The sequence below is a fragment of the Sciurus vulgaris genome (assembly GCF_902686455.1).
Source record: "Sciurus vulgaris genome assembly, chromosome: 4".
NCBI classification, from domain to species: domain Eukaryota; kingdom Metazoa; phylum Chordata; class Mammalia; order Rodentia; family Sciuridae; genus Sciurus; species Sciurus vulgaris.
The window spans coordinates 32,149,418-32,163,221 of NC_136464.1; the positions used below are offsets into that span (position 1 = coordinate 32,149,418).

General features: G+C 41.7%; 1 protein-coding gene across 2 annotated transcripts in view; it reads left to right on the forward strand.

Moving 5' to 3' along the window:
- Positions 1–13,804, forward strand: part of PIK3AP1 (phosphoinositide-3-kinase adaptor protein 1) — a 128,122-nt gene that overhangs the window by 52,733 nt on the left and 61,585 nt on the right. Inside the window, exons 3-4 of one of the 2 annotated variants that reach the window (XM_079137999.1) lie at positions 9,667–9,803; positions 13,079–13,223. In XM_079137999.1, coding sequence (XP_078994125.1) covers positions 9,667–9,803; positions 13,079–13,223 — 282 coding nt within the window. Of the gene's footprint in view, positions 1–9,646; positions 9,804–13,078; positions 13,224–13,804 lie in introns of both variants that reach the window. The other variant, XM_079138000.1, reaches the window with a different exon arrangement.

A 13,804-nucleotide genomic window follows, 5' to 3' on the forward strand; every position in this document is an offset into this window, starting at 1 on the left:
TTTCAGTTTGATGCCCAGCATCAAATTGCTCTTTGACTTAAGGTAGCCAGGCATGTCCTCTTCATCCAGAGTTTTTCTCAACTTTTTAAACTTCTGTCAGATTTTTCACGTGGCCACGCTTTTCTGAACACTTAGGAACATCCAGTCACCTAGTTTAGTTATATGTGTAGTCTCATGGTACAGATTCATGCTTGACAATAAAGTATCATGTGTTCTCTCACTTCTCACGTTGAAACCTCATCCTCCCAATTCAGTTAAGTTCCTTAAGGTCCGAAATTAGGGAGACTTTGCTCTTGGGATTCCCCCAGGGCTGGTGCTGGAGCTTGTGCATATTTATTATGTGGGTATTTATTATGTGATCAGGAAATGTAATAAGCTGAGATGTTAGAACATTTTACTCAGGACTTTGAGAAATCACTGTGTCAGGGTCTTGTCATCTTGGCTTAGGTAGTTACAGATGAGCATCTCAACAGCTGAGAAACCTCATCCTGAGTAGAAAAACCCCTGGAAGTTTCTCTCTGTATCCCTGACCCATCTGTGTGGTGCTTAAATTTGGGTCCAGACCTGGGATACAGACACAGAAGGAACACAGCCCTTTCTTCTGGGGACTCCAACACTTGGGCTGCTTGGCTACTCATTTCTTCTGTGTTCTTCGAAGGAATCTGAATCTTCTCCACTCCTTTTATCAGCCACGCTGGAAGCCTGGGATGTGAACTGGGGACACCATCCCCCGTTCCCCCGTCCCCAGCCGCTTCATCTAGCTTGGACACACACATTGCCTACCTGACCCTGGTGGCCGTTTCTGTTTCATTCCTGCTTTGACTAGATTGGTAGAAAACTACTCATTCTCAGTCGAAAGTTATCTCCCTTGTTTCCTTCTGTGTTCACTTTCTTTTTCCTTGTCATTCGTAATTTAGAGAAAGTAATTCAATGTGCTTATGCTACAGGCTTTTGTCCTGCCTTCCCACCTTCACTCTACCTTTTTTAAAAATAAAAATAATAATAATAAATTTTGTTTAGCCAAACGGAAGCAGTACAGCAAAACAGCTTTTCTCAACCCTCAGTCATCTGGGAACAAACAACATGATTTTGGGCTTATTTTCGTACCATGGTCCTATTATTTTTAAAAACCACCTTCTTGAAATATAATTCATATGCCATACAATTCATCCAATTAAGGTGTGTAATTTTCTCAACTTTTTAAACTTTTGTCAGATTTTTCACATGGTCACGCTTTTCTGAACACTTAGGAACATCCAGTCACCTAGTTTAGTTATATGTGCAGGCTCATGGTACAGATTCATGCTTGACGATAAAGTATGTGTTCTCTCACTTCTCACGTTGAAACCTCATCTTCCCAATTCAGTTAAGTTCCTTAAGGTCCGAAATTAGGGAGATTTTGCTCTTGGGATTCCCCCAGGGCTGAAAGGGAAATGAGGAAAACAACTCCATTTGCAATAGCCTCAAAAAAAATAAAATACTTGGGAATCAATCTAACCAAAGAGGTAAAAGATCTCTACAATGAAAACTACAAAACACTGAAGAAAGAAATTAAGGAAGACCTTAGAAGATGGAAAGATCTCCCATGTTCTTGGATAGGCAGAATTAATATTGTCAAAATGGCCATACTACCTAAAGTGCTGTACAGATTCAATGCAATTCCAATTAAAATCCCAATGACGTACCTCACAGAAATAGAGCAAGCAATCATGAAATTTGTCTGGAAGAATAAGAAACCCAGAATAGCTAAAGCAATCCTTAGCAGGAAGAATGAAACAGGGGGTATCACAATACCAGAACTTCAAGTATACTACAAAGCAATAGTAACAAAAACAACATGGTATTGGCACCAAAATAGACAGGTAGATCAATGGTACAGAATAGAGGACACGGACACAAACCCAAATAAATACAATTTTCTCATACTAGACAAAGGTGCCAAAAATATGCAATGGAGAAAAGATAGCCTCTTCAACAAATGGTGCTGGGAAAACTGGAAATCCATATGCAACAGAATGAAACTAAACCCCTATTTCTCACCCTGCACAAAACTCAACTCACAATGGATCAAGGACCTTGAAATCAGACCAGAGACCCTGCATCTTATAGAAGAAAAAGTAGGTCCAAATCTTCACCTTGTTGGCTTAGGATCAGACTTCCTTAACAGGACTCCCATAGCCCAAGAAATAAAAGCAAGAATCAATAACTGGGATAGATTCAAACTAAATAGCTTTCTCTCAGCAAAGGAAACTATCAGCAATGCGAAGAGGGAGCCTACAGAGTGGGAGAATATCTTTGCCACTCATACTTCAGATAGAGCACTGATTTCCAGAATATATAAAGAACTCAAAAAACTCTACACCAAGAATACAAATAACCCAATCAACAAATGGGCTAAGGAAATGAAAAGACACTTCACAGAAGAAGATGTACAAGCAATCAATAGATTTATGAAAAAATGTTCAACATCTTTAGTAATAAGAGAAATGCAAATCAAAACTACACTAAGATTCCATCTCACCCCAATTAGAATGGTGATTATCAAGAACACAAGCAACAATAGGTGTTGGAGAGGATGTGGGGAAAAAGGTACACTCATACATTGCTGGTGGGACTGCAAACTAGTGCAGCCACTCTGGAAAGCAGTGTGGAGATTCCTTAGAACACTTGGAATGGACCTACCATTTGACCCAGCTATCTCACACCTCGGCCTATACCCAAAGGACTTAAAATCAGCACACTACAGAGATACAGCCACATCAATGTTCATAGCAGCTCAGTTCACAATAGCCAGACTATGGAACCAACCTAGATGTCCTTCAATTGATGAATGGATAAAGAAACTGTGGTATATATATATATATATATATACACACAATGGAATATTACTCAGTTATAAAGAATAATAAAATTATGGCATTTGCAGGCAAATGGATGAAATTAGAGAATATCATGTTAAGTGAGATAAGCCAATCTCAAAAATCCAAAAGAGGAATGATCTCACTGATAAGCGGATGATGACACTTAATGGGGGGTGGGAGGGGGACAAGAATGGAGGAAGGAGGGACTGTATAGAGGGAAAAGAGAGGTGGGAGGGGTGGGGGGAAGGAAAAAAAAACGGAATGAATCAAACATCATTACTCTATGTAAATATATGAATATGCAAATGGTATGCTGTTACTCCATGTAAAACTGAAACAACATGTATCCCATTTGTTTACAATAAAAATAAATTTTAAAAAAATTAAAAAAAAAATAAGGTGTGTAATTTAGGAGCTGGGAGTATAGCTCAGTGGTAGAGTGCTTGCCTTCTGAGTTTGTTTCCCAGCACTGCAAAAAACCAAGTATATATTTCTGGTATACCAATTGTTCATTTTTTAAAATTGTATTAAAATATATGTAACATGGTATTTGTCATTTAAACCAGTTTTGAGTATAAAATTCAATGGCATTGATTGCATTTACAATACTGTGCCACCATCACCATATCTACCTCCACAGTTTGTTCATTGTATTCTTAACTTTATATTCTCTTTGTCAACTCTTATTTATATTCTAAGCATATTTACTGTAAAAAGAAACTGCCCCTGTAAATGGAAAACCACTATTTCTCAATGTAGATAGAAGGTGACAATAAAATTTAGACAATAAAAACCAAACATTGGTATTATATTCTCCAAGATCTGGATGCTGACGGAGCCTGCTGACTGAAGGCCTTCTTCCCACCTTCTGGTCTTCTTGTTATAAGTGGAACTGAAAGAATGGAAAGGTCTGCTGTCTTAATATGAAGGCCAGTGTAGCTGAGCGTTTGCTGTCCACTGAAGACTCATGCTTGCAGCCTCGGAGTGCATGGCTCATGATGTGCAGAACCTTGGCAGATGAATAGGAGCGTGCATTTGGAGGTTAAATTTCCATACAGCATGCACTGTGTGACTTGGACAACTTACATTTCATCTGTGAAATGGGCAGAATCATACCAATCTCCTAGCTGTTGTGATAAAGTGGAATTATCTGTGCTGCACATTGCAAGATCCCTGGCATGCATAAACGTGCAGTGAATGCTGTTGTGGTTGTTTTCAGGAACAGTATTTGTTTATACCTTCCCCAAGGCGAAGCATTACCTTAAAGAGAAGTCAGCTTGTGTACTCTGAAAAAGCTCTTAAGATCAGCAGAGCCTTTCTCCCTTACCCCTGCCTTTGGGTGTGCCTGAGGAGAAGCAGGTGCTCTGCAGTACGAGAGGCAGTAAGCTGCACTGGAAAATAAGAGGGTGCAGCTGTGGATCAGAGGCTGCCAGGGCGTTCAGGACCCTGCCTGCTTGGTGGCATTAAGTGTGTCTTGACTTACACCCCATTTTTTGGAACGTGTCCATTCACCTTGGTGCTGGGCTGCAGCCCACCTAAGGTGAAGTGGCAGCAGGCCTTAGCAGCAGTGAAAGCCTGTCGGTCTCAGGAACTGCAGAGTCACAAGCCCAGACCAGGAATAGCAATGGACTCTGCCTTCCACCGCCAGAATCACATCCAGAGAGGAGGCAGGGCAGAGGGCAGGGGTGCTTGGGGTTGCGGTGGGGGTTCTAAGTCTGCCCATTGCCTGTTCCTTGACTCAGCTATTTCATTCCTACTAGGCCCAGAAATTCTATCAATGAGATGAGAATAGATTAGCGATCCCTGTCTGACATGTTGTTGGGAAGATCCAGGGAGATGGAGAGTATGGAGTAGTCACCACAGTATTCAACACTTGGTCACTTTTATTGTTCTCCTTATTAGTAATAATAGTGTGTCACCAGCTCTCCTGCCTCATAGGGAGTGCTGCATGGGGCTTAGGTGTGGATCCAAGTGCTTGCATATGCTGCTTACAGCAAATTCATTGTTTCCAAACCTGAACAATGTATAACGTCTCATAAAAGAAAAAAAAAAAAATTATGAGTCTTTTGTGTTGACAGATTATTTTGATGTTGTTTAGACACATATCAACATATTTAGCTCCTTATGCTTACTGTTTTTTCCCCAACTCTGAAAGCAAAACAGATAAACAAGAGACGAATATAGGCATAAAATAAATAAAAGGCAGTAGATGACATGGGTCCTGCTGAAGAGTACTGGTTTTCCTGAGTGGTGTTGTGAGTATAGTGCTGAGGCTGTGGTCTTGTGGTTCTGTGGAGGCCTGTCGCATCTCCCCTGTGGCATTTCCAGATCTTGGATCTCCCACCACCTTTCTCTATTTAAAGTAGTGTGCAGGGAAACCTTGTGTTCACTAGCAGAATGCCTCATTTACATATCATCCGCCCCTCTCCTTTCCTCACCAGACCCCAACATTTAGCATAGCATGATCTAGCCACAAAGTGTTTGCAAAGACAAACATGAAAATGGGCTTCCAAAATTCCAATTATAACGTGACAGTCATGTGGGCAATCTGAAATATCCTTGCGTTGAATTTTAAAGGCATTATCTAGATGAAGAGCCCAAACACAAATCCTTATGAGGAATATATCTGAGGATTTGGGTCAGTCACTCGTTTGAGAAACGGTGATTCACATGAGAACAGATCCTCAGAGCATTTGAGGCAGCCTCCAAGATTCAGCCCAATATGAAAAAAGAGAAATAGGCAAAACCAAGGAATTGGACAAGAGTGTAAAAGAGATGAGGGACTGAATTTGTCACTGAGCTGCTTGGCAGGAAGGGCAAAAGATAAAACATGCCATGTTAGCTTGTTCTTATTGTCTAAGAAGAGAAGCAGGCCAATTCTCTGCCACTGAATTCAGGTATTTGTCATGTGGTCCTTTATAGATTTGGGGTTACTGGATTCATGAAGAAGGTCTTTCTGTATTTTCCCTAGACCTTACAGGAGCTAAGGAGATTTTGTTATATTTTAAAGCGGCAAAGTTACTGTCGTCATCTTGAAAATGTTTTATACTGTGGAGGAACCTTGGGGTTCCCAGGGTGGCTTCATTCAGAGCATTTAGTATTTGAGTCACTGGCAGCAAAGATGGTATTGTCTTCAAGGAGTGGGGTAGGGATGGAAGAGGGGGTCTCCATATTCAAGTAGGAAAGTTTGAGTTCATCCCACTTTGTCAGGTGGGTTTCAGTGGTGCTCTGGTCTGAGTTGGCTTTTCCTTCAGAGGAAGCTTTTAGTCTGCTGAAGTGCTTGGACCCTGGCCCCTTGAGACACCCAGCTTCTCTGTAGTAAGAGGTCGCTGTGACTTGTCAGTCGGCGCCACTAGCATTGCCTTACAGAGTGAATGACATCCTGCCTGACTTCCTGAAATGAGTGAGCTGCTGGTAGCTATCTAAAGTGATTCCCTGAGTGGACCAGCTGGAAGGAAGTGTTTATGTGGCCCCCCTGAACGCTGGGGAGTTGCTGCCAAGTGCTACACTGTTAGGATCAATCTCATTTATGTCAAGCTGGGCTCCGCTGGCACAGTGATTAGCCAAGGGATTCAGTTGCTACTTTTCTTATCACCCCACCCCCATGATCAAAGCAAGGCTTTGGAAAATATGAAAAACGCGTGAAAGTGGAGAAGGGAAAATAGGAGCGAGGGAGCAGAGGAGTCATGCAGAATCCAGACGCACATTTTCTTCTGACCTTTTAAAATGCATTTTTGAAATACAGTTGAAATCCTGTGGCATATAAGATATATAATTTTATATTATTGAAAAAAATTTTTTTTCTTTTGCTCCATTTGTCACGAGCTTTTACCTGTGTCACTTGAAACTCTACAAAAAGAACATTTTTAATGTTCTTCCAGACAGGCTGCCTTGAGTTTTTTTCACTATTGAAAAGGCATCTTGGTTCATTATCTTTGACTACACTTTGCACAGTTGTTCTCCTCCTTAGGAGAGACTTCTGGAAGAAGAATTCTGTGACAAAAAGGGTAGGCATTCTAAAGCCTTTCTCCTTCTCTGGATTGGATGTGTGGCTTTCCAGAAAGCCTGCTCTTGCCAGCATCAAGACAGAGCATCTGCCCCTCAGTGACCTTCAAACAGCACACAGAGCAAGCCTGAATTCATTTTTAATTTGAGAAGTAAAAGAGCAACAATTATTTTTTATTTACATCTCGGAGATGACTAGTGAGAATGACTGGTATTTTATTTTATTTTTTTAATTGGGGAGGGAATTTGTATTTTTTTCTTTTTGGGGAATTACCTACTTACTGGGTGTTGGGTATTTAAAGAGAGTTCTATGACCTCCTCTTACATGAAAAATATTAGCCCCTTGTCATATTTATTTCAAATTTTTAACTAGTTTGCAATTTGCCATTGAATTTTTTGGGTCACACCTTTATTGAGATACAATTCACATGCCATAAAATTCACCCACTTAAAGTGTACTGTTCAGTGTTTTTTTTAGTCTATGTATAGATTTGTGCAATGATCATTATAACCCAGTATCAGTATTTTATTCCTTTTTATTGCTGAATAATATTTAGTTATATGGATATACCACATTTTGCTATCCGATGAATGTTTGGATTTTTTTCATCAGTTTTGTTTGTTTCCAAAGTTTTAAATTCATGTCCTCAAGTCTGTGGCTCATTTAGATGGTGATTCCTTCAGTTGTTTGATTAATAAATCTCCCAAATCGATATTTCCTTCAAATTCTCATCATTTTAATTTTTAAAATTTGTTTTATTTTTGTTTCACATTTCAATCTACAATTCACTTACATTAAATTTTGGAGTTATAAATAAGTTTAAATAATACCCCATTATGCCCCAACTCCTCTAGTAGCTGATATTTTCCAGTTGTGTCTGCTGAGTCATCTTCTCACCGACCATTTCCTTTCCTTTGTACTGATTTATTTTTAAAAAGACTTTATTTTTTAGAGTAGTTTTAGGTTCACAGCAAAATTGAGTGGAAGGTACAGAGTTGTCCCCCACACTCCCTGTCCCTATGTACACACAGCATCCCACACTGACAACATCCAGCATCCAGAATGGTACATTTGTTAAAATAGGTGAGCCTCTTGGGCCCATCTTTATCTCTCAGAGTCCATGGTTTATATTAGAGCTTCCTCTTGGTGTCTGTATTCTATGTGTTTGGACAGATGTGTGAAGACATGCATCCATCTCATAGTATCATGCAGAGTATTTTCTCTGCCCTAAAAATCCTCTATGCTTTTCCTATTCATCTCTTCCTCCTCCCCAATCCCTGATAACCACTGATCTTTTTATTGTCTTCTTTTGCCTTTTTTAGAATGTCATATAGTTGGAGTCATATAGTATGTACTCTTCTAATCCTCCTTTTATTTAGTATGGGCATTTAAGTTTCCTCCATGTCTTTTGCAGCTTGATTGGGCTTATTTCTTTTGAGTGCTGAGTAATATTGCATTGTCTGGTTGTACAATAGTTTGTCAGTTCACACACTGAAGGACATCTTGGTTGCTTCCAGCATTTGGCATTTATGGCTAAATGTGCTATAACCATCTATGTGCAGGTTTGTGTGTATGTAAGTTTTTAACTGATTTGGGTAAACCAAGGGGCATGATTGCTATATTGAATGCTAAAATTATATTTAGTCTTGTAGAATATTGCCAGACTGTCTTTCTAAAGTGGCTGTACCACTTTGCATTCTGTCCAGCAATGAAAGAAAGTTCCTGGTGTTCTGCATCCTTGTGGGCATTTGGTGGTGGTGTTCTGAATTTTGGCCATTCTACTAGATGTGTATTGGTCTGATACCTTTGACTTTTTCTTTTTCTTTTTTTTTTTTTGGTATTGGGAATTGAACCCAGAGGCACTTTACCATGAAGTCACATCCCCAGCCCTTTTTATTTTTTTACTTGGAGACAGGGTCTTGCTAAGTAATTTGCTTGCTTAGTAATGAGCTTGCTAATTTGCTGAGGCTGGCTTCAAATTTTCAATCCTCCTGCCTCAGAAGCTGAGTTCTTGGGATTACAGGCATACATCACTGTGTCCAGCCCACTGACAGTTTAATTTGCATCTCCCTGATGGTGTAATATGTTTAGCATCATTTTGTGCACTTATTTGCCATTTGTATATAGGTGTGCACACACACAATCTTGTACATAACCTTTCATGGAGGCCTGTCAATCAATGAATCCTAATGAAGAACCGCTTCCTTGGAGCTCTGGTAGGTTCTTGGTCATCTCATCTGTGCCATGCCCCACATGTCTACCTGCCCCTGCTCACCTTCTTTGAACCTGGGTGTGCCCCAGTTTTCCAGGACAAATATTGACTATACTGATCTGCAACCTGGTTAGGTTATACTGACCTGAGGCTTGTTGAAAATGATTGCTTCTCACTGTTACTTCCATTGGCCAAACTTGATTCTGACGTGTCATGACTTTTTGGACAACACAGGTTTTCTTCGGTGTTCCAAGGATGACTTTTAAGAAGGCAGTTCCTTCTTGACTCCTTTCCTCACAACCATTTGACCCTGCAGAAGACCTTAGCAAAGCTTCCAGAAGCATGTTGATTGAGCCTAGACTCGGCCTTCCCCTTTACTTTTTTGCTGTCACCCTACTTTGGGGCCTACATGGTGGTTGACTTTTCCCCACTGGATCCTCTGACTTCCTGAGATATTCCCTTCAGCTTAAATTTGTTTGACATTCAAAACTTTTTCCTATGTGGTAGTCTTTGGGGTTCTTGTGGTTTAGAGTAAGCCAACTTATTCTTTCTTCTGTTCCCATTCAGTGATGTCCTCTGTTCTGTAGATTCTGGCTGTGACTCAGTCACTGACACAGAGCCTGAGGACGAGAAGGTCCTTCCCTACTTGAAGCAGCAGAACCTGCCAACGAAGACTCCGCCTGGGAACCTGATGGTGGTGCAGCCGGACCGCATTCGCTGTGGGGTAGGCACTGCTGGTGGCCTGGGGGAGCCATGTTAGAACATGGGTTTATAATGGATGTCTTTGTCACGGTAAAGGGAGGAGGTCTTATGTTGCACCTCAGTATAATTTCCGCCTTCCCTTGGGGTTTCCCTTGGGACCCCCATGACCTGGGTCTTGGACTTCTTGTCCTTTAAGTCAGTCAAGGAACAATGAGCCCAGGAATGTATGTATCATTAATCTAAAACTTTCATCTTATAGGTCAGTTACATAGAACATGCAGGACAGCAGTAGATATGAACACTATCAGATACTTGTGCTGTCCTCGGGGTGAGAGAACTGCATCTGTTCCTGCTGGTCCGGCGCTGAGAGCTTGCTTTTTTGTCACCTGACCACTGGTTTGGCCTGAGAGAGTGCCTTGAAACTTGATTGCTGAAACTCTCTAGCCAATACTGCTTGATTAAAGGATTGGATAAACACCTAAGTATCGTGTGCCTGGCACTTTTAGTGTACAGCATATTTTAACAGGTGACTCAGTGTGATGGTCCAATAGATGAGCCACTGCCATTCATCAAGAGATGAGCAACTAACATGGTAGTGATAGTTTTCATCATCTTCCTATTCCTGATGGAAAATGTGTAACTTTCTTTCTTTTCTAATATTTATTTATTTTTATTTTTTAACATGTACATAGGGTAATACTGTTTTATTCTTCTCTCTTTCTCTCTTGCAGTTCTAGGAATCAAATCCAGGGCAGGCCTCGTGCATGATAGGCAAGCACTCTACCACTGAACCACATCCCCAGTCCCCAAAATACATAGCATTTATGATAGTTTGGGGCAGTGAAACGCTTTCCTCATGGTTATAAGCTCTTAGCTAAGCTTGCCACTATTGTCTCCTCAAGATGGCAGGGTGAGAGAGTCTTGGTGATGGGAAGCATGGACACCAGCTTCCTTGCATTTGGGAGTAGGTTTCTGTGCAGCCATGGCCCCAGGACAGTGGGCAAGGGCTCCCTCTGTGGGGCTTCAAACTGCTCCTTTGGACTCAGTTTGACCCACAGACATGTTTGATTTGAACATCACAGTGTTTTAAAAATTAGTCATAAAAATCTGTGTTTCAAGCTTCCTTTGAATCAGAAGCTGGTATTATTAGTCCTGGGGTGACCAGCCTTTGCGTGGGATGTGCATCCTCCAGCTGGTGCTCACCACTTGCTATTCATCTTACTCAGCTCATTTCACTCCCTTCCCTCACTGACCAGGCCTGTGTGGGCATTTTAGTTTCACTTTCCCATCCTGCTTCCTGCCTTCCTCTCTGATGTCAGGCTGGTGAGTGCCTGTGGGTGTCTGGAACCGAAGCACGTCGCCCTCCCCTTGCCTCTCTGATTTTCTGGGTTCTCATTCCTTTCCCCATCGGGGCCGACTATTAACCCAGGGTTCTATTTGTTGTGTTCTCTGGGTGATGTTGGGTCCTGACTGTCAACAGGATGGACACACATTCTCTCTGACTTCTCACTTCCCTGGGGTAAGGTGCATGTAGGACAGGGCTGGGCCTGCAGCAGGAGTGACCACAACCACAGTTGTGTGCTCAGGCTTCGTACCTAGAATCTGCCCCTTCCTCCATCTGCTGTGAAACCCAAGCTTGCTGTACCTTTCTTGTGGCCCTTGTCATGAAGGTCTACTCTGAGGACCTTATAGCAGGACCTTAGAATGAACAGAAATTTCTTTTTCCCCCTGTTATTTCATGGACCAGCCTTACCAGGTCAGTCTAAAAGGACCACTTCCCAGTTTAACCAGCCCAATAAAAACAATACAGTTTGAGGATCCCCTAATCTGAAATGTTGGAGACAGAAACATCTTGGATTTCAGATTTTTGGATTATTTGTATATACATAATGAAATATGTGGGAAAAGGGAACTAAGTCTAAAAAAATCATTTATGTTTCATGCATACCATATACACATAGCCTGAAGATTTTTTTTTTTTTTTTTTTTTTTTTTTTTTTGGTGCTGGGGATTGAACCCAGGGCCTTGTGCATGCAAGGCAAGCACTCTACCAACTGAGCTATATCCCCATCCCCCTGAAGATAATTTTATATAATACTCTTAGTGTTTGTAACTGTGTTTGGTCTGCAACCTGTCATGTGAAGTCAGGTGAGGAATTTTCCTCTTGTGGTACCACATAAGTGCTCAAAAACTTTCAGATTTTGAAGCATTTATTAGTTTAGATTTTTAGGTTAGGGATGCTCAACCCTTAATTCCTTTTGGCAAACTCAGTGTGAGATTTTTTTATTATATGTTCTTTTTAGTTACACATGACAGTAAAATGTATTTTGACATATCATACATATATGGAGTAAACATGGAGTACAACCCATTCTTGTGGTTGTACATGACGTGGAGTTACACTGCTCATGTGTTCATATATGAACATAGGAAAGTTCTGTCAGATTCACTCTACCGTCTTTCCCATTCCCATCCCCCTCCCTTCCCCCCATTCCCCCATCCAATCTGGTGAACCTTCACTCCTCCTCCCTACCCCACCCCCCACTGGCCTATTGTGAGTTAGCATCAGTGTGAGATCTTATAGCAAAGTAAAAGAGCTGTCTAAGTTGCTTAATACCTTGGAAAAATTACATCCCCCATCCCCTGCCACCTGCCAATGAGTTATTTTTGCCCCTCCAGGATCAGCCTAAGGAGTAGAGCCCCGTCCAGCCCAGGGCCTCTCACCCCTCATGGTGCAGAGGAGTCACCTGGCTTCTTGTTAAAATGCAGACTCTAGGTCCATGGTCCAGGAGGGACTGGACAGTCTGCTTTTCTACCTAGCTTCAGGGGTGCCAATGCTGCTGGTCCTTTGGCTGCATTTGGAATAATAAGACTAGTCTAGAACAGCACTTCTCAAACTATCCATGGCAGAGGACTTTTTTAAAAAAAAATTTAAATTTTGCAATGATGCAGTGATTTTCTGAAATGCAATGAAAAAAGAAATGCTATAAAATGAAATTAAAAGACAATGACCTACAAGCTCCAGTCTTTAAAAAATTACTAGTACATTGAACATACATAAAATAACTCCATAAAATTGATATAAGGGGTTATAAATGTTTACTATTGTCTTTGGCAACTTGTCTTATTGGGATAGTAGCCCAGAGTTCCTTGCCTGGCCCTGGACTGCTGAGCCCACCGTGCTCTGGAGCACCCTTGCTAGAGAGAGCTGGGGCTCAGGGAGCCAGGGAGACCCTTAGCCTAGCACCCTAAGGGACCTAGGAGGGAGAGGGGACCATGACCTGTCTCCCATACCAGGCAGAAACCACTGTCTACGTCATTGTGAGATGTAAGCTGGATGAGAGGGTGGCAACAGAAGCAGAATTTTCTCCTGAGGATTCTCCGACCATAAGGGTGGAAGCCACTCTGGAGAATGAGTACACGGTGTCTGTGAAGGCTCCCCGTAAGTAGCCCAGAGGTGACAGGTCAATAGTGCTTACCTGTCTTCTGAAATATTATTATTCTCATACTTATTTACTATTCCATCACCCACGCTGACATGGTCACTTTGAATAGTTTTGATAATTTCACATGTTTTTAAAAAGCAGTCCATTGTTTTAATTTGCATTTCCTTGATTACTAAAGAGGCTGAAAGTTTTTCCATGTCCTCTACTTGTGGCATTTCCTCTTTTGTGAATCGAATCTTTGTGGTTGGTGTATTTTTAATTTTTTCTTTCCCCTCAAAACCCCTTCCGGTGGTGTAGAACCCTGCCCCAGGAAGAGCACGCAATAATGACAGCAGCCAGAGCAAGCCAGTCGGTCCCACTGGCCCTGTGTGGCAGAAACAGTGTCACCTCCCAGGATCCTCCACCTGTGACCACTGGCCTTTGTATGAAGTGCCTCAAACCCAGCTTCCTGTTCTTTGAGGCACTAGGCCTACAGTAGAAAGCGCAACAGAGGCAAATCCTTCCAAATTTAAATCGCACGCCCAGTGAGGACATTTGCTCTGACTTGGCCCTGCCATATCTGGCCTACTCCCCTTCC